This window comes from Grampus griseus (genome assembly GCF_964374135.1).
Source record: "Grampus griseus genome assembly, chromosome: 6".
In the NCBI taxonomy this organism is placed as follows: Eukaryota; Metazoa; Chordata; class Mammalia; order Artiodactyla; family Delphinidae; genus Grampus; species Grampus griseus.
The window spans coordinates 50,751,401-50,776,960 of record NC_139000.1 but is presented as its reverse complement, the minus strand read 5'-3'; the positions used below and the strand labels follow the sequence as shown (position 1 = coordinate 50,776,960).

Genomic DNA, 25,560 nt, shown 5'->3' with positions numbered 1-25,560 from the left:
CAATTTTCATCTGGAACCTTAGACTTTTTCCTCTTTTATTCTCTATTGAGAATCTGGTGAGATACAGTGAGAGACTTTGATATTTTATTATTCTCTGTAGAATTTAACCTGTATAGGTCTTTTGTTGATCCTGTCTGTTTTGAAAATATCAAAAGAATCTGGGTACAGAGCAGAATTATTTCTAAATCTATGATATGTATTCTCAAGGACACTGTTGCAGTGCAAACTGTAGTGTATTTAGAAACTTGTGTTTCAAACTGACTTTTGGTATTCACACAGTTGACCTGAATTTTGATATTTACACAATTAGCGTGTGTAAACTTTTTAAACTTTAAGCTATTTCCTAAGTTAAAGGTGATAAACTTGGTGGAAAAGTTCATCCACTTGGCACCTGTCAGTATAAATATTTGCTCAGCTGTGATGGTGTGAAAGGAAATAGGTTTAATGTTAAGGCTTTGGTCTCTTATGTAAATTGATATTCAAAAATTTCTTCATGGAACATTTACTTCTTTGCTTGATTATTTTCCTAATTCTGTTCATCTAGAATGTCCAGAATTTGAAATGTTACAGTCTGTTAATATAGAACTCTGGAGTATTCTTCTTTTAATAAGATGGGAATTTGTCTGCCTTGTGCCAGGAGAGGTGTTCACAATCTAACAGTATCGTTGCCACAAGTATGAATATATGGCAGCCTGTTGAGAATGAACAAAGCAGACACAGCTGGTCAGCCCTAAGTTAAAGGGGATGGCTTTTACATGTTTTTGTATTTGAAAAAGTTTTGAATTTGCAAAGTTTTGTTTTCCTTGTGAGAAAATTTAATAAATGTTTGGCAAATCCCTGGAGTATGATTTTGAGACTTAATTATAGTTGTCATTTTCTTCAAACATTCCTTCATTATAGCTTTGATTATGGAGAAATCACTGTCCTTTACTGTTTCATAGGCTGACGTAAAATTTGGAACTCAAATCACTAGTCTTTATAAATTTACTTTTATGTATTTAAACCAAACCTAATGCTAATTGTGATATAATCTCTTCTGATTTTTAATCTCTGCTTTCCTAATAAATTAGGCTTAATTACCACCAAATAATTATAATAGAAATAGTGTTTATTCAGACAGAGCACTAACTGGGAAGTTTCAGTCTATATGCAACCCCATCTGAAGGAAATAAGATCAAACCACATTCTTTAGATGTAGATAAGGGTCCTAGAGTGAATATTTATACATTGATTGTTTGACTTCTCATATTCTTATGATACTACCTGTTGTATCATGAAAGCAGGGAGGTGGAGTAAAAGAAATACAGAAATTCCAAGGTACCTATACTACTGTGTTATTTCCATTTGTTCAATTTCCCTCATTTCATCTTTTGAGTAATAAACTGCTACTTTTGAAAATTTTCAGTTCTTTAACTGATTTTTTTTTTGGTTATAAAAATATAGTTTGAAAAGCTCAAATTTTCAGGATTGAAAAGATAATTGAAGGTAAAAACAAACCAGAAAAACCACTACAATTTATTGAAGCAATAACCAAGTAATTTTCTGCCTTGGTCTTAAACCATTTATTCAATTTTTAAAATTTTATAAATTCCATAAAAATTTTTTTACAACAGCTTTTTGTTCCTTGCCTGTCATTTTATTTTTCCCAAAATAGTATATACTGATTAACATTTATGTCTGCATTTCTAGCAGAATAGAGATTTTTTTTTGATTAATTGAATATACTTTACAGAAATTAACACTTCAAATGGTTTTCTTTCTTATAGAGTTGATCTCTCAAGTATATTAGATCTTCATGCCTTTGACAGTCTCTCTGGAATAAGGTATGTTTCCTGTATTTTGGTCACTTTTATTATAATGTACTTTTTATTTCACAGTTATAGGAGTTACAGGAATGATTTACACAGATGCACATTTGATTTATGCTTCCTGTCATTTCTTTGGCATACACGACCATTCCTAATGATTACATTCTTGAAAGTTTTGCTAAATGTATGTTCGGAAATCACGTGTATTCTCCTACAGAAATTATAGTGTAAATGGTAGTTAACTTTAGAAACTTATTGTTAATATTTCTTTACCAACCACTATGTGTAATTCTTTCCATGAGAAAATGTATGAAATACATAGAAAATTTTAGTTCGGTGTGTTCCCACAGATACTCCCTTTCCCGTAGTGATGGATCAGTTTCCTGCCTCTTTCCCCAGAGAGAATCCTTTTGATAGGGAAAGAAGAACAAATGGTTTTTCCCTGGACATCGATATCTTTTTTTAATCATCCTTACCCATTTTTAAGTGTACAGTTCAGTAGTGTTAAGTATATTCACATTGTTTGCAGTGGATCTACAGAACTTTCTCATCTTGCAAAACTGAAACCCTATACCAATCAGATCACAACTCCTGGTGTTCCCCTCCCTGCAGCCCCTGGGAACCACCATCCTGTTATCTGTTTCTAAGAATTTGACTACTTTAGGTACCTCAAATAAGTGAAATCATACATTATTGGTCTTAATCATGACTGGCTTATTTCACATAGTTCTCAAGTTTCATCCATTTTGTAGCATGTGACAACATTGTCTTTTTAAAGGCTAAATAATATTCCATTTTATGTATATACCATTTTTTCTTTATCCATTTATTCATTGATGGACATTTAGGTTGCTTCTTCCTCTTGGCTATTGTGAATAATTCTGCTATGAACATGGGTTGGGTGTGCAAATCTCTCTTCAAGATCCTGCTTTAAATTCTTCTGGATATATGCCCAGAAGTGAGATTGCTGGATCATATGGTAATTCTGTTTTTAATATTTTGAGGAATCACCATATTGTTTTCCATAGCAGCTGCACCATTTTACATTCCCACAAACAGTGCACAAGTGTTCCAGTTTTTCCACATCCTTGCCATTTTCTGTTGTTTTTGGTAGTAGCTGTCCCAATGGATGTGAGGTGATAGCTCACTGTGGTTTTGATTTGCATTTCTCTAACAATTAGATATTGTGCATCTTTTCATTTACTTGTTGGCCATTTGTATATTATCTTTGGAGAAATGTCTGTTCAAGTACTTTCCCCATATTTTAGTTGGATTATTTGGTTTTTGTTGTTGTTGTGGCTGAATTGTAGGTGTTCTTAAATAATCTAGGTATTAACCCCTCATCAGATACATGATTTTCAAATATGTTCTCCCATTTCCTCTGAAGTAAGATGCGTCATAACACCCTTATGTGAAAGGTAACCTCTCTCCACCCAGAGGAAAAGAGCATCCTATCTCTGAAGACAAAGGGAGACGCGAGGAATCTGAAGGCATAGGCCTCTCTGAGTTTCCCCTAGTTTACTACACTTGGCTCATCCTCTGTCCTGTCATATCTTTCTGTGGCTTTTCACTCTTCATCAAACCTAGCACAAAAACACTCAGGTTTAACCATTTCTTCAGGTCTTCATTTCCCTATGAAGGTTCCTTTGTCAAATAAAACCTTTATTAAATAAATGTATATGCTTTTCTGTTGTTAATCTTCGTCAGTCTAATTTTCAGACCCAGCCAGGGACTCAAGAGGTAGAGGAAAACTTTTTCCTTCCCTGTGGAAGTTGTAGGCAGTCACTGTCCAACATTAAATATTGAACACAGGGAAAGAACATAGAATTTTTCAAACATTTTCTAAGGTCATTTCATTCCACACTTAGTGCGTTAGTGACACTTAAAGAAGCAGCTGTTTAAGGTGAAGCCTTGTTCTGGATAACGCCTCTGCATAACTTTTCTTTGTGCTTAGATGCTCAACAAGAGAATCCTTTCCTGAGCAACCAGCTGGGAAGGATTTAATTTGACACTTTCCCTATTAAGACCCCCCAAGGAGACTCATTCCCTCCAACAGTTCCTACAAGCCTTTTCTCTTTCCTAAACTTGCTGTTACTAATTTACCCCTCACTGTTCTTCAAGGCAAAACATCTGCAAGGTTTTAAGTCCTTTTCCTCCTCCCGACCTACCCCCATCAGGCTCTAAAGGTATGCTGCAGTTGTTATAGTTATAATCTATGGCATATTGATCTTTTGCTTTTTCCATATCAGAACAATGCATTTTTAGGATTCTGACCTTTTGTTTTCTCTCAACTACTGGTAACTGACTGTATAGAAGGCTTACATTTACGGATACTGTTTTTTTTTTTTTTTTTTTTTTTAAGTAGGTATATTCAAGGGAAAACATTGATAAAGGAAAAATTTACCCTTCTAATTTTCTTTAGGTTCAGCATTATTTTCATCTGAGGAAGCATGTGGAGAGTTGATGAAATTTTGAGCAATTGTAAAATGCTTATATATATTTTCCTAGGCCTGTATTAGATCTTTTGGAAATAAAAAAGAAATTTATTTAACATATTTAACCACACCAAATAGTGTTGCTAAAGGTTAGTTTTTATCTCTATTATGTGTATATATATGTATGTAAATGTATATACATTTTTAAGAAAAGTTTTTAAACAGTCTGCCAGTGTTTGTCTATTAGAATATGTAAACAGCATGTAAAATTAGAGCTGTGTAATAGATTCAGTTGTGGAAAGTCTCTCCCTTGTTTAGCTTTGTATCTCTCAGTAATATATAAGGTTAAACCAGAAGTGTATTGAGCTCTGAATTTATAATCAGTTATTCTTAGTTTGCAGAGAAAACTTCAGAGTGTGCCAACAACACAACCTCACCTTGATCAGGTAAAAAAATCTTTAAAAAATGTTTTTAAAGTATCTCTTTAACTAAATTGTTCTGTTTAGGATTGTTTTAATAGAATTCTTTTTTATAAAGCATTTTTGAACTATTTTGACAGTTTTCAGAATTTAAATGCTTTTGAGGTCATCTAATCTAGTTTCTTAATACGTAATAGGAGTTCATCAAACCAGAGTTATTTAGAATCTTAGAAAATCATGCTTTTTAGCTTCTCCATTCCACAGGTCAGTCAACATATTTTGATTAGTTCTTCTGAAGGGAATTACTATATAAAAGCAGCCTGGGGGTTCTTTATGCAGCCTATTTTTAACTATATTTAACTAACTGATTAAGGAAAAGTCTAGTACGGGCATCCGTGGCTAATTTAAATAAAAATTGACTTTGATTTCACCTTCAGGTAGCACTGTAAATTTGAACTCCTTAAGGTGTTTTTCATGCTCTAAAACTATAATTCCTGAGGTAGATATTGCAGATGCTGGGAACAAAGAAAGTATATTTTCACTGTAACCATCTTTCTTTTAAGCAAGTTGTGGATGGTGGAGCTTAAGTGTAACTTTTTTTTTTTAACATCTTTGTTGGAGTATAATTGCTTTACAATAGTGTGTTAGTTTCTGCTTTATAACAAAGTGAATCAGTTATACATATGTTCCCATATCTCTTCCCTCTTGCGTCTCCCTCCCTCCCACACTCCCTATCCCACCCCTCTAGGTGGTCACAAACCACCTAGCTGATCTCCCTGTGCTATGCAGCTCCTTCCCACTAGCTATCTGTTTTACGTTTGGTAGTGTATATATGTCCATGCCACTCTCTCACTTTGTCACAGCTTACCCTTCCCCCTCCCCATATCCTCAAGTCCATGCTCTAGTAGGTCTGTGTCTTTATTCCCGTCTTACCCCTAGGTTCTTCACAACCCAGCAATTCCACTACTGGGCATATACCCTGAGAAAACCATAATTCAAAAAGAGTCATGTACCAAAATGTTCATTGCAGCTCTATTTACAATAGCCAGGACATGGAAGCAACCTAAGTGTCCATCAACAGATGAATGGATAAAGAAGTTGTGGCACATATATACAGTGGAATATTACTCAGCCATAAAAAGAAACGAAATTGAGTTATTTGTAGTGAGGTGGATGGACCTAGAGTCTGTCATACAGAGTGAAGTAAGTCAGAAAGAGGAAAACAGGGCTTCCCTGGTGGCGCAGTGGTTGAGAGTCCGCCTGCCGATGCAGGGGACACGGGTTCGTGCCCCAGTCTGGGAATATCCCACATGCTGTGGAGCGGCTAGTCCCGTGAGCCATGGCCGCTGAGCCTGTCCGTCCGGAGCCTGTGCTCCGCAATGGGAGAGGCCACAACAGTGAGAGGCCCGCGTACCGCAAAAAAAAAAGAAGAAAGAGGAAAACAAATACCGTATGCTAACACATATATATGGAATCGAAGGAAAAAAAAAAGGGTAACTTCTTAAAACGGTGAAAAAGGGGCATATGAGTGAGCAGTGTGCCTGGCATTCTCTCCTTTATCTTGAGACTGTTACTTATTTTTTGAGTCATTAATTGTAATAGGGCCAAGATAATAGCATACTTGCTCATTTGTCTTCATTTTGGCTCATATTTATGGAAACTATACTACCATGTTTGTGGCATTTTTCTCTGCAAAACTTTTAATAGAATATTCATCTTCATTTATCTATTTTATTGAAGTGTAATTGACCTACAGTGTTATTACAGAATAAGATATTACTAGTTTCAGGTATACAACGTAATGATTCAGTATTTTTATACATTACGAAATGATCACCATGTAAGTCTAGTTACCATCTGTCACCATACAAAGTTACTTCAGTATTATTGACTATATTCCCTCTGCTGTACATTACATCCCTGTGACTTATTTATTTTACAGTTTGGAACTTTGTATCTCTTAGTCTCCTTCACCTGTTTTGCCTATTCCCCTGCCCCTTCCCTTTGGCAACTACCAGTTTGTTCTCTGTTATCTATGAGTCTGTTTCTGTTTTGCTATGTATGCTTGTTTGTTGTGCTTTTTAGTTTCTACATATAAGTGAAATCATAAGATATTTGTCTTTCTTTGTGTGATTTATTTTACTTAGCATAATACTTCTAGGCCCATCCATACTGTCACAAATGGCAAGATTTTAGTCTTTTTATGGCTGAGTAATAATCCATTGTGTGTATACATACACACACACACACACACACACACACACACACACACACACACACAACACATATACCACATCTTCTTTATGCATTCATCAGTCGGTGAACACTTAGGTTGTTTCCATATCTTGGCTATTGTAAATACATAATGCTTCAATGAATATTGGGGGGCATATATATTTTCAATTTAGTGTTTTCATTTTCTTTGTATAAATACCCAGAAGTGGAATTGTTGGATTGTATGGTAGTCCTATTTTTAATTTTTTGAGGAAGCTTCATTATTGTTTTCCATAGTGGCAGTACCAATTTTCATTCCTACCAACAGTGCATGAGAGTTCCCTTTTCTCTACATCTCCACCAACACTTATTATTTGTTGTCTTTTTGAGAATAGCCATTTTGACAGGTGTGAGGTCATATCTCATTGTGGTTGATTTGCTTTTCCCTGATGCTTAGTGATATTGAGCATCTTTTCATGTGTCTGTTGGCCATCTGTATGTCTTGGAAAAATGTTCATATCTTCTGCCCATTTTTTAATCAGATTGTTTGGGTTTTTTGTGATACTGAATTGTGTTATTTCTTTGTATATTTTGGATATTAATCATGTATTAGACAAATCAGTTGCAAATATCTTCTCCCATTCAGTAGGTTGCCTTTTCATTTTACTGATGGTTTCATTTGCTGTGCAAAAGCTTTTTGGTTTGATGTAGTCACAGTAGTTTATTTTTGCTTTAGTTGCTCTTATCTGAGGAAACAGATCCAAGAAAATATTGCTAAGACCTATGTCAAAGAGTGTAGTGCTTCTGTTTTCTTCTAGGAGTTTTTTGGTTTCAGTTCTTACATTTAAGTCTTTAATCCATTTCAAGTTTATTTTTTATACGGTTTAAGAAAGTGGTCTAGTTTCATTCTTTTCCATGTAGCTGTCCTGTTTTCCTAGTACCATTTACTGAAGAGACTGTCTTTTCCTCATTGTATATTCTTGCCTCCTTTGTCATAGATTAATTGACCATATGAGTGTGGGTTTATTTCTGGGCTCTGTATCCTATTTCAATGATCTGTGTGTCTGTTTATGTGCCAGTACCATACTGTTTAGATTTCTATAGCTTTATAATATAGTTTGAAATCAAGGCATGTGATACCTCCCTCTTTGTTTTTTCTCAAGATTGCTTTGGCTTTTTGGGTCTTTTCTGGTTCTATACAAATTTTAGGATCATTTGTTCTAGTTTTGTAAAAAAAATGCCAAGGGTATTTTGATAGGGATTGCATTGAATCTGTAGATTGCTTTGGGTGGTATGGACATTTTAACAATATTAATTCTTCTAATCTGTGAGCACAGTATATCTTACTTATCTTTCAAATGAGTGAATGAGAAGTTACAAGTCCCTAGAGGTAGAATTTTTAGAAAAATTCTTTATGATACTCAGTATTAGTCATAAAGAAGAAGTTGAAGCACATCACATTCTTCTAGGTGAAGGACATCATACTAGGAGTCATAGGAGTAGAAGATGAAGAATATGTAGTATTTACCTTCAAGAACCTTTATCATGGCCATTATCTATACCCACAGTATCTTGAATGTACCCCTGTCGTGGCATTTATAATGTCTTGTAGTTTGGGTTGAAGTGCTTTTCCCTTATGGTAGTCTATAAATTCCTAAATATATACATTCCTTATTGCTTAGCACAGGATGTGGTATATGGTGGGTGCTCAGTGAAGAATGAAAAGCTGTGATTCTCAAATGGGGATGTAGGTCAGAATCACTTGTAGGCTTTTAAAAAATATTGGACATTCAGTGGTCCCCATCTCTCACATCTCCAGGAGTAGACCTTGGGTATGTGCAAATTAATGTGTATGTATATTTTTAACATTTTATTATGGAAATTTTCAAAGATATACAAAAGTAGAGAGAATATTAAAATGAATCAATCCCCTGTGCAGATGACCCAGTTGCAATGGCTTTTACCATTTTGCCGATTTTATTTTATCCATCTTCCTAACATTTCTTTTGCTGGAGTGTTTTAAAAAAATTTTTAATGGAAAATTTCAAGCATAAATAAAAGTGGAATAGTATAATGAACCTGCAAATACCCATCACCTTTCCTGGTATGTATTAAAGCAAATCCCAGACATTAAGTTATTTTACCAGTAAATAGGGCATGTCTATTTTTTTAAAAAAAGCTCTGCAGGAGATTCTGATGCACTTTCCTGCTTTAGATATATAAACATAGGGCAGAGTATAATATAATATTGCAGATCAAGGACTATGGGTTTCAGAAGCATGAACAGTCTCATTTGGTTTAGTGGATCTGAAGCTTCATGAAAGATAGTTTTTTCATTTTTCTTTTTTTTTTTTAACATAAAGCATACAGGGTTTTAGAGTACAAGTCAATGTATCTTTACTTACATTTGTGCCTATATAGCTGTCCATATGTACACATGAACACATATCTCTGTAATTCTCAGATCAAGATAAAGATTTCCAAAACTGTTAAGAGAGTTCCCTTGTGTCCCTTCCCAGTGGTAACCCTTCTTCTTCCAAAGATGTAACTGCTATTCTGATTTATACACTAAAAAGTAGCCTTAAACTAGGAGGTTTTTTGTTTTTTGTGTTTTTTTAGACTGGAAGAAATAAGGGAAAGAGCAATCCAGATCTTTAAAAGTGGGAAAGTGACAGTGCTCTAGAAGAGCAGTGTTCTAGTGCAGAAGTCCTGGTGAATGCTTGGTATTGGAATCCTGACCTAAGGTATTAGGCTTTGATTTGCCAGACAAAGAGAACTCATGCTCTGCTATTGGACAGTGTCCGGTGAGCTGGATTGGAGTGTGGAGTCAGGAGACCAAGCAGGAAGATATTGCAGAAGTCCAGATACCCTGTGATTAGGGCCTGATCCATGCTGGTTACAGTGAGAATGGAAATGGTATAAAACGAGCACAGGTAGGCTTGCATGAATAGCCTAAGTAACTGATGGTGAGCAGTAAGGAGAGAGAGAAGTGGTGGGAAACAAGCCTAGATAGACAAGAGGAACCTAGAAATAGGGAAATTTAGAAGGTAAACTGATTTGGATGAAAACACCAAATATTTAGCTATGTACCTGATGGCAGGATATCACAGCAGAGGTGATACAGGGAAAGAGGAGCAGAGGAGTGGAGTGTGGTGACAGAGGTTTTGTGTTCAAGCATGTTAGTGGGCTTAGTTTTCCAGATGAAAAAATATATAGAAATTATTGCATATTAGGTATTGTTTGTAAAAGAGTAGAAAACTGAGGGAAATAACCTGGTAGGTTAAAGAAAAAACACACCAAACTACAAAAATTTGGGAGTTATTCCTAAATTTTATTTTAGGGGCAGTACCTTATTTTGCTTCAGTTTTCTGAATTATTGCCTCAGGTTTCTGCTTCTTTCTGTGTCTGGGGAAAGGAGAGTTAATTTTAGGTTCAAAATAAACATTTTTTAGGTTCAAAAAGAAGTCTGAAATGGGTAATACCTAGGACATATTATGTATGTCATTACAGTTTTATCACTGAGTGATGTTTAATGCATTTCTCTATTTTTCATGGTTTTCTTGGCCATCCTGATAAAGAGGACCTGGGTTTGGAAGGTGGTACGGTAGATGAGAAAACCCAGGTGGAATTCTATGTATACTTATTAGTAGAGCCAGTTGTGAACTATGCATTGTGACCCTTATCTTCTGCACTGGGCATTTATGGGTTTCGTCTTCTTTAGGGTTTGTCTAATATGAGAAGAGTTTATTGGTACAGAAAAACATCTAGTTCTAAAAGTATCTCTCCCTCCTTGAGCCCCAGGATGCATTGTCTTAATTTTTAAAACCATTTTTAAAATTTCACATTGCAGTTAATTGTACCCCTTAGAGATATTGTCATATCTCTAACTTGCCAAAAGCAAAAATCATTCCTGATACAAAATTCTTTAAGCTAAGAATAAGACAATATTGAGTCCTATAATGAGACATTCCCAACGTTAAAAGCCAAGTTATCCAACTTGAATAAAATACATTTTAAGCATTTTTGAAAGTTGAATTACTACTGTCTTTTGAAACTGACAAATTATGTTTCATTTGGCAACCTTTTGCTGTATATTTTGATATGCTATATGACTTGCTATACATTTTGGTATGGAGTTTTAAGTATTATTTGTTAAGATATGTGGTTCTGGACAGTTATGCAAAGCTGTGCATTAGTGTGTTCGTCCTGCCTGTTTTAAAGCTTGGTTTCAGCATGTTATTATCCAAGGTGGTGTTTGTGCTTTTATTGTGTTATGCTTAGCCCTTGTGTATTTTTATCATTAATTTTGAAATTTTGGGTTACTGTGGCAAACGGAGGTTTGGATTTTAATTATGTGCTCAGCTAGAGGAAATCTTAAGCTTCTGATTCCTTAGAGTGGACAGTGAGAGGTTTATCAAGCTCAGGAGGAAAAATAAATCTCAGAGTTAACATTCTATAAATGTTGATGTCAACCTTCTAAAACCAAAGATGACATTATATTATCATTCTCTAGGAACTCTTCTTCCCTTGGTACGTGTTTGGTCAGAGAGAAACTGAATCTTTTAACTTATATTTATTTTTCCCAGAAAATGTTTGCATTTTGTAGTTTATTTTTTCTAAGCCTCATCTTCCCCAATTTATAAAATGGAAATAGTTCTCTTTAATCCACAGGATTGCTGTCATGAGTAAATGAAAAGATGAAATAAAGTGACCCAGGCAAAAGTACCTCGTCCAGTACATAGTTGATACGCTCTCTATATTACCCTCTCTCTTAGCGCTGAGACTCTTGTAAAGAATGAATTAAACAATGAGTATCCTTTCATAAGAGTTTCTCTGTGTAAATACTAAGCCATTGACTAACTCTGCAGAATATAGAACATGGAGTTGCTGATACCAAAAATCAGCAAATATAGTGAAAAAGATATACCTAATATAGTTGTTAAGGCAACACAGATGCCCATGAATGTTTCCTTACTTTTCATCTTAAAACTTGTGATTTAAAAAAATATTTTGACATTACTATAAAAAAATCATTATTGACTATCTCTTGATTTACAGAGTATTATTACAGTTACATTCGAAGTACCAGGAAATGCAAAGGAAGAAAGTCTAAATGTCTATATTCAGGTGAATGCAATTTTAACTGATTAATGATTTATCAGTTGTTTTGCTATGTAGTTGTTGCTATGAGCAGTGGTTGATCTTATTAAAATATGTCACTTGATACAGAATCTTCTGTGGGAAAAGAATGTGAGAAACAGGGATGACGACTGCATGGAGGTCATACGACTAAAGGTGCAGTACATAGCTTACAGCTTTATACTTTTGGACAAAGTCCCTTTCTTTGCTGTTACACAAAACCATATTTAGTCTTAAACACAAGGACTAGTTTTAGTCCAAATAACCTTTGTCTGTTTTTCCTTATTTCCATTTCTGAAAAGAAGCTTTGGAAGTCATTGCATAAAGCATGATTTATTTGCACAGCTTCATTGAGTGTTGCAGCTAAAACAACCTGTGTGCTTTGAAACGTTACCCCCTGCTCTCTACTGCCAGGTGCTCAGAGCGGTTATCTAGCTAATGAGCTTGACTTGTTAAAACTCTCCTCCCCTTGGCACACAGCTTGGTTAGTCAGAGAAAACGGAAAGTTTTCTTGTGTTGATTTTTCTAAGAGAGCTTCATTAACAGAGGAGTAATATTAGAAATCTTGCCGCAGCTGAACCTTATGTTTCTTGATGAATTTAGCAGACACTAAACATTTGTTATACTGTGAGACAGTGTTACAGAGGACTAGAAGAATTCTTGCTCTGTTTGGAAATCCCTTCATATTACTTGATATTTGGGTATTATGTTACAAAAGGTGTTTTTTCCAGGGAGCAGTGGGTTCTAGGCTGTGTGCTTAATGAATCAACAGTCATTTGAGTGTCTACTCCTGTGTTTCCAGAAGTGTGCATAAGGTTTTATTATTACTGTTTATTATCATTACTGTTAGTAGCTAGATTCTCTGGCTAGCAGCCGACTTCCTAGGGCCACTAGAGTGACCGGGAAACTATTTTGGTTTAGATTTCCTCACTCCCTGTGCTGGTTCCACCTGGGATTGGTGCTGCAGAGCAGCACAGCTGATTCTATTCCCCAGTCGTTCCCCCGCAGAGGAACTAAGCCAGATCCTGCTGCTTCTTTATGACTGTGTCCCCATCTACATTCTGTGATCCTAATTGGAAGATCATATTTCATTCTGTAACTGCTTTTATCCCCTAGTACTGAATGGGGGGTGGTTACCTAAAAAAGCAACCATTTGGGCGTTTATACTAATGCAGCAACGAGACCTCTGTATAGAGTTCAGTGGCTCATCTTGCACCATCCCAGTCTGGATTTTGTCCTTCGTGTATGACAGTTGTTCTGCAGCTGTCCTCCTTGGTTCTTCTTTTGGCCTTCCTCTCATCACAGCAACGCTGGGACATCTGAGGCACCACAGCCTTTCCCTTCATAGACCTCCTTCTCTTTGCTGTTACAAAGTATTATACTAGTCTGAAAATAATCAACATGTTTAAACTGTTAACTCTAATAACAGCTGACAACTTCAAAGTCTTTATACAAGTATAAAATTGATGCTTAGGTAATTCTCTCCATGGAGTTTGTTGTTACATGTTAAAACTCAGATTTGAAAAGCAGAAAACAAAACTCTGCACAAGAAAAGAAAACTGGAAGAACATGTACCCCAAATACATGAATACATCAAAAATTATGTGGTGGGAATGACAGTGGTTTGTCTCTTACTATTTTTCAATATATATATTATTTTTATAATAAATATGTATAACAAACATTATTTCAGAGAAATTATTTCATCCCCTAGGCCAGTTCATCAGATAATTTGTTCCTCATTTCTGCAAAGCAATGTTAAATGAATTTTATTCAGATAAATATAATAGTTTTTCTTTACCTTTATTTCATCATTATCTACTCCATTTATTACAACCCATTCAAAAACAGATTATCACCAAAATCCTTTAACTTCTCAAATTTTCCCACTAAAACTGTGAAACAAGTATAAAATCCTTAAAAGTAGAATAATTGGTAGAATTTGAGATATAACATGTTTTATCATTTGGTTGTTTCAGTTTTCATTGTGGTAACACTGAATAAACATCCTAATTACATATATTAATTTTAGCATTAGAAATGGGGATTGTTTTTTAAAAAAATGTGTGCAGAAGCCTTTTTTAAAAATTGGAGGATTTAGGAAACACTTTAATGCACAAATAACTGGAATTAAGTAATTTTAACAGCATCTCCTTTATGAGTTTGTATTTTAAAAAGAAATGGGAGTAATTAATCCATTAACATTGATGCTCGATTTCTGCTTTTAAATTCAAACTGTGGCTGATTGCTCATTCTCCTCTGAGCAGGGGCTGGTGTCGATCAAAGACAAACCACAACAAGTGATTGTCCAGGGCGTCCATGAGCTGTATGATCTGGAGGAGACACCAGTGAGCTGGGAAGACGACAGTGAGAGAACAAATCGATTGGTCTTTATTGGTAAGTGACAAACAGTTAACTTTTTTTTAAATTGAAGTATAGTTGATTTACAATGTTGTGTTATTTTCAGGTGTACAGCAAAGTGATTTAGTTATACATACATATATATCTATTTTTTTCAGATTCTTTATCCTTATAAACAGTTAAATTTCTAAAGCAAAAGAGAGAGAGAGAGAGAGAGAGAGAGAGAAAGGGATATAATGTGCTACGTAAGCAGTACTAACCAATCTGAACCTCTTTTGTAAATCTGAATAAGCTTGTGGTTAATGTATTTGTCTTAATTATGAGATAACATCATAAGAACTTGTTAAGCCTTTTACTCTTCTTCAAATAATTTTAGAAAAGTGATTAATCCAAATGCCAACTTGGTTCTAAGGGACTTAATTAGAAAGTTAAGGAAGGAATCATTAATTACTGTTGTTTTTATAAATTTCTGAAGATCATGAAGCATTTAATGATCTGGACTTGATAGGTAAACTGTGTCATTTTAGTAAGCATCATATACTCATACCATGTTTTGTTCTGTTTGCAGGCAGGAATTTAGATAAGGATATTCTTAAACAACTATTTATAGCTACTGTGACTGAAACAGAAAATCAATGAACAACACATTTCAAAGAAGATCAAGTTTGTCCATAAGACTAGAAGCATCACCAAAAGGATTGGATGATAAAATTGGGAATAAGTTTCCTATTGGATGTATTTCAAGCATCTATTCTTTGCATTACTTCTCTTACGAATTCCAGTGTAAACTTTAAAATAGTATTTATTTTATAGAATACATACAACATAGTAAATCAGTATTATAAAACATTTGATATTCATACAATAAAATACACTGTCCTCTGACTTTTTTTTGTGGACAGATGATTCATAAACATATCTTGCAGAATTGGCTTTGGAGTTTACATATGCTGCATTTCTCACTCATGGAAGTTATAATAATAATAATGGGAAAACTTACTTCAACATTGTCATTTTCCCTTAGAACTTCAGCTGATTGCGTGGATGTAATTTTATTGTTAATAACAAAAATTTTTAAAAACAATGTCACCATTTTTATTAAAGGAAATAAAGCGTTTACAGTGGTAGAGACTTATAAGTGGAAGAAACCTAAATCAAAGAAATTAACTGAAACTTTCTCTCATTCTTAGATTCTAAGCCTTACTGGTAGTCAGTGTAATGGAACTTCAGCCATTCACTTTGTAATATATTTCAAAGATTTCAATTGTAGAGCTTTCAATTTTAGAGTAGATTTTAGTTTTAAAGTAGATTTTACTACTGGTATTAAATTCATCTTTTTTTTTTAAACTTATTTATTTTTCAATATAAACTAAAAAGTGACAAGGTATAAAACTTCAGATGTAAATGCATTTAACTTTTGATAATTTAACAATCTTTATATAAATGGTAGGCGTGTAAGTATACAATGGATTACTTTTCTCTTCTTCCTGCTAAAGGCCAGGTCAGCTTAACTATATTCAGATTGTAAGAGAAAGGCATTAAATGGAATTTAAAGAAGAGTTAATGGTTGTTAAATATCAGAAGGCTGTCAGAATGGCTTTTGGAATATTTTTTCAGAACTTTAAGTCAAAATTACATCTATGTATCTTGAATGGTTCCAGTAGTTGGAGGCAGGCTAATTGATTAGATTATCTATCTCCCGTCCCCTGTGTTCTGTACCTTTTTGATATAACTTCTCTATGTTCATCCATTTGCCTCCTGAATCTATTCTCTTAACTTGTGGTTGAGAGAATACGCTTATTTTGTGGCAGCCAATTGCCTGATAGAAAGTCAGCTGATTTTTGAGTCAGATCTTTAATTCTAGGGCTTTAATTCCAGCTCTGCTGCTTCTTGGCTGTATAATCTTGGGCAAAGTATTTCTCTGAGATTAGTTTTCTTACTTTAAAGTGGACAGTGATAATATCAAACATTCAAGCTTGTTGTGAGGGTTAAATAGGTTTGTAATACACCCAGCTCAGCTCTTGGCCCACAACAGAGCATAGATAAATGTTTTCTCCTTCCTAACAATTTCAATTTGTTTTATAATTAATGTAGTCATGATAATACTTCATAATGTTCATTGGCAAATAATAAGTATTTAGATTCATCTGTTCTAGGCCATGAGAAAGGGCTTATAATTAATGGTACTGTTGTGGGAGACATGTTTGAAGTAATATTAATCTAAACTCTTAAAAATCTGTTTTAAACTGATAAATATTTGGTTTTTTTCTTTATAATATATTAATCTTTAAATATTTTTCTTTACAAAAGTATTGCATGACTACATTTGTGTTGTAAAACACAAGCATTACAGATGAAGTCAGTCTCTCCTGACCTTTCTCCTTCAGTCACTGTCACTTCTGGGTAAGCAGTGTTGTCAGTTTAATGTCTATCCTTTTAGATGTTTCTTTTCACTTATGCACACATTATGGTTTACATTGTTTCCCAAAGTGAATTATTTTCCAATAATAAAGCTATCATTTAAGGAATTTCTTTGGGAAACTTACAAACTTGCCATAAATATCCTCAAGGAAAGATTTTTATAATGTGTGTTTTAAATAAAAAATCATTCTTTACATATTATAATGCAGTTTGCTCTTTAAAAAAAACTATTAATCTTAGATCTTTCCATGACAATGCATATAAATATGTCTTTAACTGCTGGACAGAAATTCATAGTATAGCATAGAATACATTTCTTTAAAAAAACATTCATTGAGAGCTTCCAAGTTTGCCCAGTATTAGTGCTGGGGCTGAAACTGCACATGATGGTTAAAAGCCAGGTTTGTATTGCTTACATTCTAATGGAGGGATATAAATAAGTGAGAAAATACGAGGTGCCTGAAGAAGGCTGATAAAAATCAAAACTGAGTTTAGAATGAGTGGGCATGAAAAGCCTTTCTGAGGAGAAGTGGCTTTTTTGTTTTTGGTGGGTTGGGGCTGTTTTAGAACTTTTTGATAATCCCAATGTCACAAAGATCTTTCCTATGTTTTCTTTTAGGAACTTAATAATTTTAGCTCTTAACATTTAGCATCATGATCCATTTCAAGTTAATTGTTCCATCGTTATGTCTTGAAAACTCTTTTGCCCTTTGAATGAGCTTTTTGCACCTTTGCTGAAAATCACGTGGCGTGTGTGTGTGTGTGTGTGTGTGTGTGTGTGTGTGTGTGTGTGTATGTTTTCATGGACATTATTTTCATTCATCTGTCCTTATGGCACTACCACACTGTCCTGATAACTTTAGCCTTAGAGTAAGTTTTGAAATTAGGTAGTGTAAATATTCCAATCTTGTTTATCTTTTTCAGAGTTGTTACAGCTATTTTAGGTATTTTTGTTTTCAATATAAATTTTATCATTTACATGTCAGTTTCTTCAAAAAGGCTGCTAAGATTTTAACTGAATTGAATTCAATCTATAGTACAATTTGGTGAAAATTGTCATTTTTTAAAAAACTTTCTTATTGAGGTGACGTTAGCTTTTAACATTATATAAGTTTCATGTGTACAACATTATATTTTTACTTCTGTATACACTACAGTGTGCTCACCACCAAAAATTTAGTTTCCATCCTTCTCCATACAGTTTAGTTTCCTTCCCCTTCCCCTCTGGTAACCATTGCTCTGCTCTCTGTATCCATGTGTTTTGTTTTGTTTTGCTCATTTATTTGTTTTGTTAGTTTGTTTTTTATATTCCACAGATGAGTGAAATCCTACAGTATTTGTCTTTCTCTAACTTATTTCACTTAGCGTAATGAACCTCAAGGTTCATCCAGGTTGCCAGAGGTGGGTTTTAAGTTGAGAACAGAGTTAAAAGGAGTCATTGATGCAAAGTCAGGGAGAAGATTCTACACAGAGGGAGCAAGCAGTGGAGAGGGCCTTTAGGTGGGAACCCGTATAGTGTGCTGGAAGACCAGGAAGAAGGCAAGTGTGGTGGAAGGTTCGAAAGCCAGGGTAGGAGGTGGGATTGGAGTTGTGAGCTAGGGCCGGGCTTTTTGCTTACAGGACAGAGCAAAATATTTGGTTTATTCTGAAAGCCCTGGGAAGTGGCTGAAGGGCTTTGAGCTGGACAAGTGATGTGGTTGTGATCACCGTGGCAGATGAACTAGTTGTTCCTGTTTTTGAAATTGCAGACAGTGCTGCAGTGAACATCATTATGTGCGCCTCTTTGTTTTTATATGAGAATGTTTCTCTGGAAGAGATATGTAAGGGTGGAATCACTGGCTTCCAGGATATGCACATTTAAAGTTCTTAACAGATACTGATAAATTGCCTTCCCAAATGGCTGTACCTTCTTGCCGTAAAACAGGAGTGTATGAAAGTACCCTTTTTTCCAAACCTAGCTAACACATTTTTTTTTTTTTTTTTTTTGCGGTACGCGGGCCTCTCACTGTTGTGGCCTCTCCCGTTGCAGAGCACAGGCTCCGGACGCTCAGGCTCAGTGGCCATGGCTCATGGGCCTAGCCGCTCCGTGGCATGTGGGATCTTCCCGGACCGGGGCACGAACCCATGTCCCCTGCATGGGCAGGCAGACTCTCAACCACTGCGCCACCAGGGAAGCCCTAGCTAACACATTTTAACCTTTGCCATTCTGGATGGAATGGCATCTCACTGTTTTAATTTAGATTATTTTTTACTGTATTTTTATGTTATTTATAAGTTCTTTTAAATATGCATTGCCCTGTTCTTCGTTCTTATTTTTCCCAAAATGAAGTATTTTTCAGTGATCAGAGACATTACCAGTTTAACCTGTACTTCAGAGGGGTTTGGAACCTCCAATAGATATCCTCGAGAGAAGATTTTATTTTTATAATGGAAATCACTAACAAATAAATAACATGGGCCATTATTCTGCTAACCATAGAAAATTTTCAGGGTATTATGATTATGGTAATGATGATAATCAGGGTTTAGCCATAGTTCATAAGTTTATAGTTTACTGAGTAATATATAGGATAAATTACTAAGTCTCTCTAAACCTTTGCTTCCTTATTCATAAAGTTCAGGTGCAAATCTCTCAGGGATTAAATTTAAAGTACTCTGACTATAGAGTTTCAGTAAATGTAAATTCTCCTTTTCCAGCAAGACTTGATAATACATTCAAGCTTCTGCACAGCTTCTTACATGATTCTTTCCTAGGCTTTTCCAGCTTTTAGTGAAAGGGGCAAGAACATTAGTACTGAGTGTAAGATAGCTGTGGGAAGGGTCAGCCCAGGGGGTGAGGGAAGGCCAGGGATTGAAAGGGTCTCTAATTCCTAATAGATTATGAAGTTTGAAGGGAATTAACAAAATAAAGCTAAAAGGCTTTTAAACATTTGTGGGCTTGGTTGCTTGCTACAAATTGAATAAATGTCTCCTTTGGATTAGTAATGTAGGTGGAAAATTATATTTTAAGATTTCTTTGAAAGGACTTTCCCAGTTCTAGAAATGCCATACATTGTGGAGGTGATACTGAAAGAAGTGAATTCTGTCTTTGAATGTCTAGCAACTTGCCCTACTTTGATGAGAAAGAAGAACTAGACTTTTTTCTCAGAATTAGTCTTAATATTAGAATCAACTTATTTAAAGTTAGAATCAACTTGGTTGATAACTGAATTGCCTTTAACTTTCAGAGCGAAATGGAGAGAGATCAGACATCCTCTTTACTGTACAGTAGTTTAGAGAGGTTGGTTTTTCAAAGTGGGACGGATGGCATTTATGACCCCCTGATAGATTTGTTCAGGAAAAAAAAACCTATTCAGTGTTAGGAAAGAAGTAATCTCCAAATATTATTGAGTGCCCACTATGCACCGGACCCCATGTTAAATGTTTTAGTGTTTCATGAGCAAAAAGTAACACAACATTAAAGAATTAATCAGGTGGGACAGAAAGAGTCCCCCCACCCTTTTTTTTTCCTTAAGGAATTACTTGCCATAATGGAGTATCTCCAAAGAACTCAACTTAGTTTTCCTTGATACAGCTATTTATTTTTACATTGATATATTTTGTATATTAATATTATTTACATATAATTAGCAAAAAAATTTACCCTTAAAATACAATTCATGGCTTTAGTATATCCACAGGTAGTGGCAACCAGTACCACTATCTATCAGTAATTCCAGAACATTTTCATAGCTCTCAAACTCTGTATCCATTAGCAGTTAATCCCCATTTCCCCCTGCCCCTGTTCCCCAGCAGCTACTTGTCTACTTTCTGTCTCTGGATTTGCCTGTTGGGACTCCTTTCACCTACCATAATGTTTTCAAGGTTCATCCATGTTGTTGCATGTATCAGCATTTTGTTTCTTTTTATTGCTGAATAAAATTCTATTTATCTACCACATTTTGTTCATCTACTCAGTTGATAGACATTTGAGTTTCTACTTTTTGGCTACTAGGCCCTTTTTCTCCCATTTAATTTTTTGATAAAATAGAATTTTCAGAACAGTTTTACATTTACAGAAAAATGAAGCAGAGCAGATAGTAGAAGGGAATTCCCATATCCATCCACCCTCCTCCACCCCCCCCACCATGACTACATGGGTAGTCATGTCTCCCATTTTTATCACCTCATATCAAGGGTACATACTATCAACCTGATTTATGACTGTTGATGTTGACATTGATTACCTGACACCTGGCTGAAACCTTTGTCAGGTTTCTCCACGGTAACTTATTCCCCCTGCCCCCACTTCATATGGTTCTCTTTGGAAGGAAGTCCTTGTGCATTGCCCACAGTGAGAGACTGGGGGGTTATGCTCTACCTCCTAGCGGGTGGAATATCTACATAATGTATTTGGAAGTTTTCTGCAAGGGAGATTTGCCTCTTTCCCCCATGTATTAATTTACTCAGTTATCTACTTTTTATCAGTATAGACACATGAATATTTTATGCTTTGGTTAATAATCTAATACTATATTTTGATGCTCTAATTGCCCCAGCTTTGGCCATTGGCAGCTCGTTCTTGTCTCCCAGGGCCCTCTTTGACATACTTCCATCATTGGGGGTGGTTTTGCCTTTTTTTTTTTTTTTTTAGTGCCCTTACTTTTCTCCTTTCATTTTTAAATAACCCAAATCCCCATAGAAGTTGACTGTAGGAAAACTAACAATGCTCCCTTTCCCAGGTAATCGGATTCCTATGCTGATGGAAGAAATGTGCCTTACCTACAGGGGGTTGAGCGGGAGGCATCTGGGAATCTAAGGCTGAATAAGACACCTGTCCCAGCCCTCCTGAAGCTTAGTTTAATAGATCACACAAGTAGTAATTGGTTAATTTGGGATTCAAACACAAATCTGTTAGGCTCGAAAACTTCTGTTATTTGTTCTACTTCAACAAACTACATACAACTGAGAAGCCTTAGAGGGTAAACACCTCAGAAATAGAGGATAAGACTTTAAAAAGACTTGTAAGAAAGCTGTTTTCAAAATTTTATCCTGAAGAAACTAACTCCTTTAAGCTATTTTTTGTTATATTAGCTGGCTTCTGATTTCTCACTGAAAATTTGTTGTCATTTTACAAACTCTAATAGAAGATTTACTATGTAACAATCAATGGCATAATACAATATTTTTATGCTGAATTTTTATTAGATGCCACCTCAAATTCTTTTCACAAGTAGGTATTAAATTATGAGTATATACTGTTAGTATTTTACCATAGGATACCTGGTGATATAACACACATTAAATGATATTGCACTGCACTGCTACTTTATTCTCTGAACTAATTTAACTGAAGCCAATCTAAAAATCATGTTACTTCCAAGGATGTCAAGTGACTTAAACAGAGCGTCTCTGTCATCTTGTTCTCTAGTGTGAGAAAGGAATGATGACCTGGTGAATTAGTTTAAGACACTGAAACTGCAGCCCTTTTTTGCCTCCTATAAGTTTCAAGATTAGAATTTTTTATTATAGTAAAAAGTGCTTAATGTTGGCTTTTTTTTTTAAGAAGGAAGAAGGGAGAGAGGGAAAGAGACGGAGTCTCAGACTGGGTGTATACTTTGGAGTTGTTGGGCCATTTTTGTGAAAAGGATATTTCAAACTGGGTTTGTACTGGTTGGTATGCAGCAAAATCAGTTTAGTTGGTCATGGCCATTAAAAAAGAAATGAAAGAATATCTGATCACTTGTTTTATGAAACTCATTTTAGTTATATAAGTCTATGCAAGATCGTGGTGTAAAATTTACTTCATACTGAGGTTAAATGTTCAAAGAAGTTGAGAATCACTGCTGGACGGGGACTTCTCTCTAGCCCTCCTGCTTTCTTTCCCTCCACCCTGAACTTCCACAACCTCATGACAGGACATTTCAGTTTTTTCTGAAAACTTGGGTCAGGGAAAGCATTTTGGGAAGCTGAGGTGTCCGGTAGGAGGGACGAGGCCACACCCTCTCACACTCCACTCTGAGCTCCGGAATGTAGTAAGAACATTAAAAATATTTCAGCTCCTCATTCTGAGTGGAGGACACAATCCGCCAGTGAAAGTGGGTAACTAACCAGCTACGAAACACAAAAACATATTTACTGTTACACATTCTTTTACAGCCAAACACCGTGTATATTTTAGTGCCCTCTCCCACCTCCTATTTTTATCCTTCAGGAGAGAGGCCTGAATATGGAGGTGGCCTTAGATTGTCGGGTACATATTTTCCTACCCCCTTTTTCAACTGCGCGGTTTTCAAAGTGCGTTAACAGAGCCTATGCAACTCCTGGCGCAATTGGCTGGCTGAGCCTGAGGAGTGAAGCACCTTCCTTGCTGGCTAAGGAGGGGGCCAGCTGAAGGCTCTTGCCGCGTCGGGTAATGCTCAAAGGACCCTCATCGGTGGACGGCGTCGGGAGGAAGGAAGAGCGCTCTGAGGTAGGGCAAGAAAGGGTATAAAGGGGGACGGGGGAGTCCACCACACAAGGACTCAGAAGAAGCCTCAATAAAAGGCAAAGTGCATCTTTGCCGGATGGTGTAGGAAAGGAGAAATCGGCAGAAGAAAAAGAACACCACCTAAAAGGGTAACCTCGAGCGTCTCTGCTTCTTGGAACACTCTTAACACAGGCTTCCAGCCCAGCCCACCCAGAGCCAGGTGAGCGGCCGCCACCTCTCCGGCATCTGCAAGACCTGCTCCTTCATGAACTTGCCAAGAGCGGAGCGCCTTCGCTCCACACCTCCGCGCAGCCTCCGGGGCTCCGATAGGGAAGACGGTGCGATCGATATCCTGGGAGAGGAGGAAGATGAAGAAGAGGAGGAGGAAGAGGAAGACGAGGAACCCGAGGGAAGCCAGCGGCTCCTAGAGCCGCTGCACCAGCCGGAGCCGCAGAAGGCGCGGCGGGGCGCGGGCGCGGGTGCGCTTCCCGGAGAGTGCACCGAGAGCGGCGGCGGCGGCCCAAGCGACTCCTCCGAGTTTGGCCCCAAGTTCGGGGCACCGATGGGGTCTACGGCGGCCTCTTCGCAGCCGGCGAAGCCCCCCTACTCATACATCGCGCTGATCACCATGGCCATTCTGCAGAGCCCACACAAGCGCCTCACGCTCAGCGGCATCTGCGCCTTCATCAGTGGCCGCTTCCCTTACTACCGTCGCAAGTTCCCCGCCTGGCAAAACAGCATCCGCCACAACCTCTCGCTCAACGACTGCTTCGTCAAAATCCCCCGGGAGCCGGGACACCCTGGCAAGGGCAACTACTGGAGCCTGGACCCCGCCTCCCAGGACATGTTCGACAACGGCAGCTTCCTTCGGCGCAGGAAGCGCTTCAAGCGCCACCACCCGCCTCCGGGAGCCCACCTGCACCACCCCTTCCCCCTGCCCGCTGCGCCCGCCACCTTGCATGCCCCCTACCCGGGCATGCTGCTCGGGCCCCCGGCCCCGCCGCAGCCTGTCCCGGGGGCCTATCCCGCCTCCACTCCCGGGAGCCGCCCGTGCGCGCTGCTGCATCCTCATCCCCTCCGCTACCTGCTGCTCTCTGCCCCGGCCTACGCTGAGGCGCCCAGGAAAGCGCAAGGCGCGGATCTGGTGACCCCCAGCGCCCTTCCGGCGCTGCAGCCCACGCTAGGCTCCCAGCCTTGGGAGGAGGGCAAGGGGCCGGCGTCGCGGCCGGCAGGCGGATGCACCTCCTTCAGCATCGAGAGTATCCTGCAAGGGGTCCGGGGAGCTGGTACAGGCGCCGCTCAGAGTCTGCCCCCGACCCCGTGGGGTTACCGCCACCTGCTGCAGCGCCCGTCGTGCCTGTTGCATCCTCAGGCCGCTGCCCCCTTGCTCCACGTCTCCGCCGCCGCCGCATCCGCTGCCCGGACGATTTTGCAGCAGCAGCAGCAGCAGCAGCAGCAGCAGCAGCAGCAGCAGCAGCAGCAGCAGCAGCAGCAGGACTCTGCCAGCGGCTGCGCTCCCAGCAAGGGCGCTCTGCTGGGCCGGCACCTGTCCGCCACAGCGGCGCTCCTGGGGTGTCAGCCTGGAGTAGAGGGCTCTAGACTGACGTCGCTGGTCGCCCTTTCGGGCGGAGAGGGGACCTCACCGGCCTTTTGAATAGCACCCACACCTGCCCTGGACCCGACTCCTTGGGGCGGACAGGGAGCCAACCTGGAGGGCGGAGCCACCCGGGGTCACGATCTCCTCGCCGCCTGCCCTGTCGCACTCCACCTTCCACAGCCGGGACCAAGAGTGTGTATGTACCTGCATCCTACAGCGGAGCAACCACTAATTTCGGTTCGCAGCGAAATACTTACAAAGGAAAAGTGGTTATTGTTCCCTTAAGACAACCTGAACGTAAATGTTCGATGGCGTCAGCGTCGAACATTTCTTTTCCAGCCTCCAGTCGTGACTTCCAAGGCTTTTCCGATTTGCACATTTCCAGAGGAACTATGAACGTGAGTGGGGCATTTTGTTCTGTTATTAAAAGAAAAACAAAGAAAATAAATCGTCCAATGCACAACGTTTCCCCCATCTTCATTCCCTAGGAACTGCAAGTATTATTCCCAAATCCAGCGCAGAATCCTTGTGCCCTTTTTGTCTTCCTGAAATCAATGTGTAAAATGAGTAGAATTTTAATTTCAGAGGATTTATTTCTGATCTGTATGTCTGATGTGCCATCTTCCGTGGAGAGGTGTTAAAATTAAAGCTAACTATATGGACTAAATAAAGGGCTAAATCATTACACAACATTGTTTATATTACTTCGCCTTCTAAA

General features: G+C 37.7%; 2 protein-coding genes across 6 annotated transcripts in view; both read left to right on the top strand.

Annotated features, from left to right (window-relative positions):
* The window catches only part of LOC309823557 (zinc-regulated GTPase metalloprotein activator 1A), a 53,160-nt gene extending 36,202 nt beyond the window's left edge, over positions 1-16,958 (top strand). For 4 of the 5 annotated variants that reach the window (XM_082655929.1, XM_082655930.1, XM_082655931.1 and 1 more), the window contains exons 10-15: positions 1,767-1,823; positions 4,638-4,689; positions 11,935-12,003; positions 12,106-12,171; positions 14,283-14,412; positions 14,945-16,958. In XM_082655929.1, the coding sequence (XP_082512055.1) occupies positions 1,767-1,823; positions 4,638-4,689; positions 11,935-12,003; positions 12,106-12,171; positions 14,283-14,412; positions 14,945-15,015 (445 nt within the window). In that variant the 3' untranslated portion in view covers positions 15,016-16,958. The remainder of the gene's footprint in view (positions 1-1,766; positions 1,824-4,637; positions 4,690-11,934; positions 12,004-12,105; positions 12,172-14,282; positions 14,413-14,944) is intronic. The other variant, XM_082655928.1, reaches the window with a different exon arrangement.
* A 6,552-nt stretch (positions 16,959-23,510) lies between these two features.
* Positions 23,511-24,899, top strand: LOC309824054 (forkhead box protein D4-like 1; the record flags this gene model as incomplete). The annotated part of the gene is made up of 1 exon (XM_082656797.1): positions 23,511-24,899. One exon carries the CDS (start codon positions 23,511-23,513, stop codon positions 24,897-24,899), a length of 1,389 nt encoding a protein of 462 aa, XP_082512923.1.
* Positions 24,900-25,560: the final 661 nt, after the last annotated feature.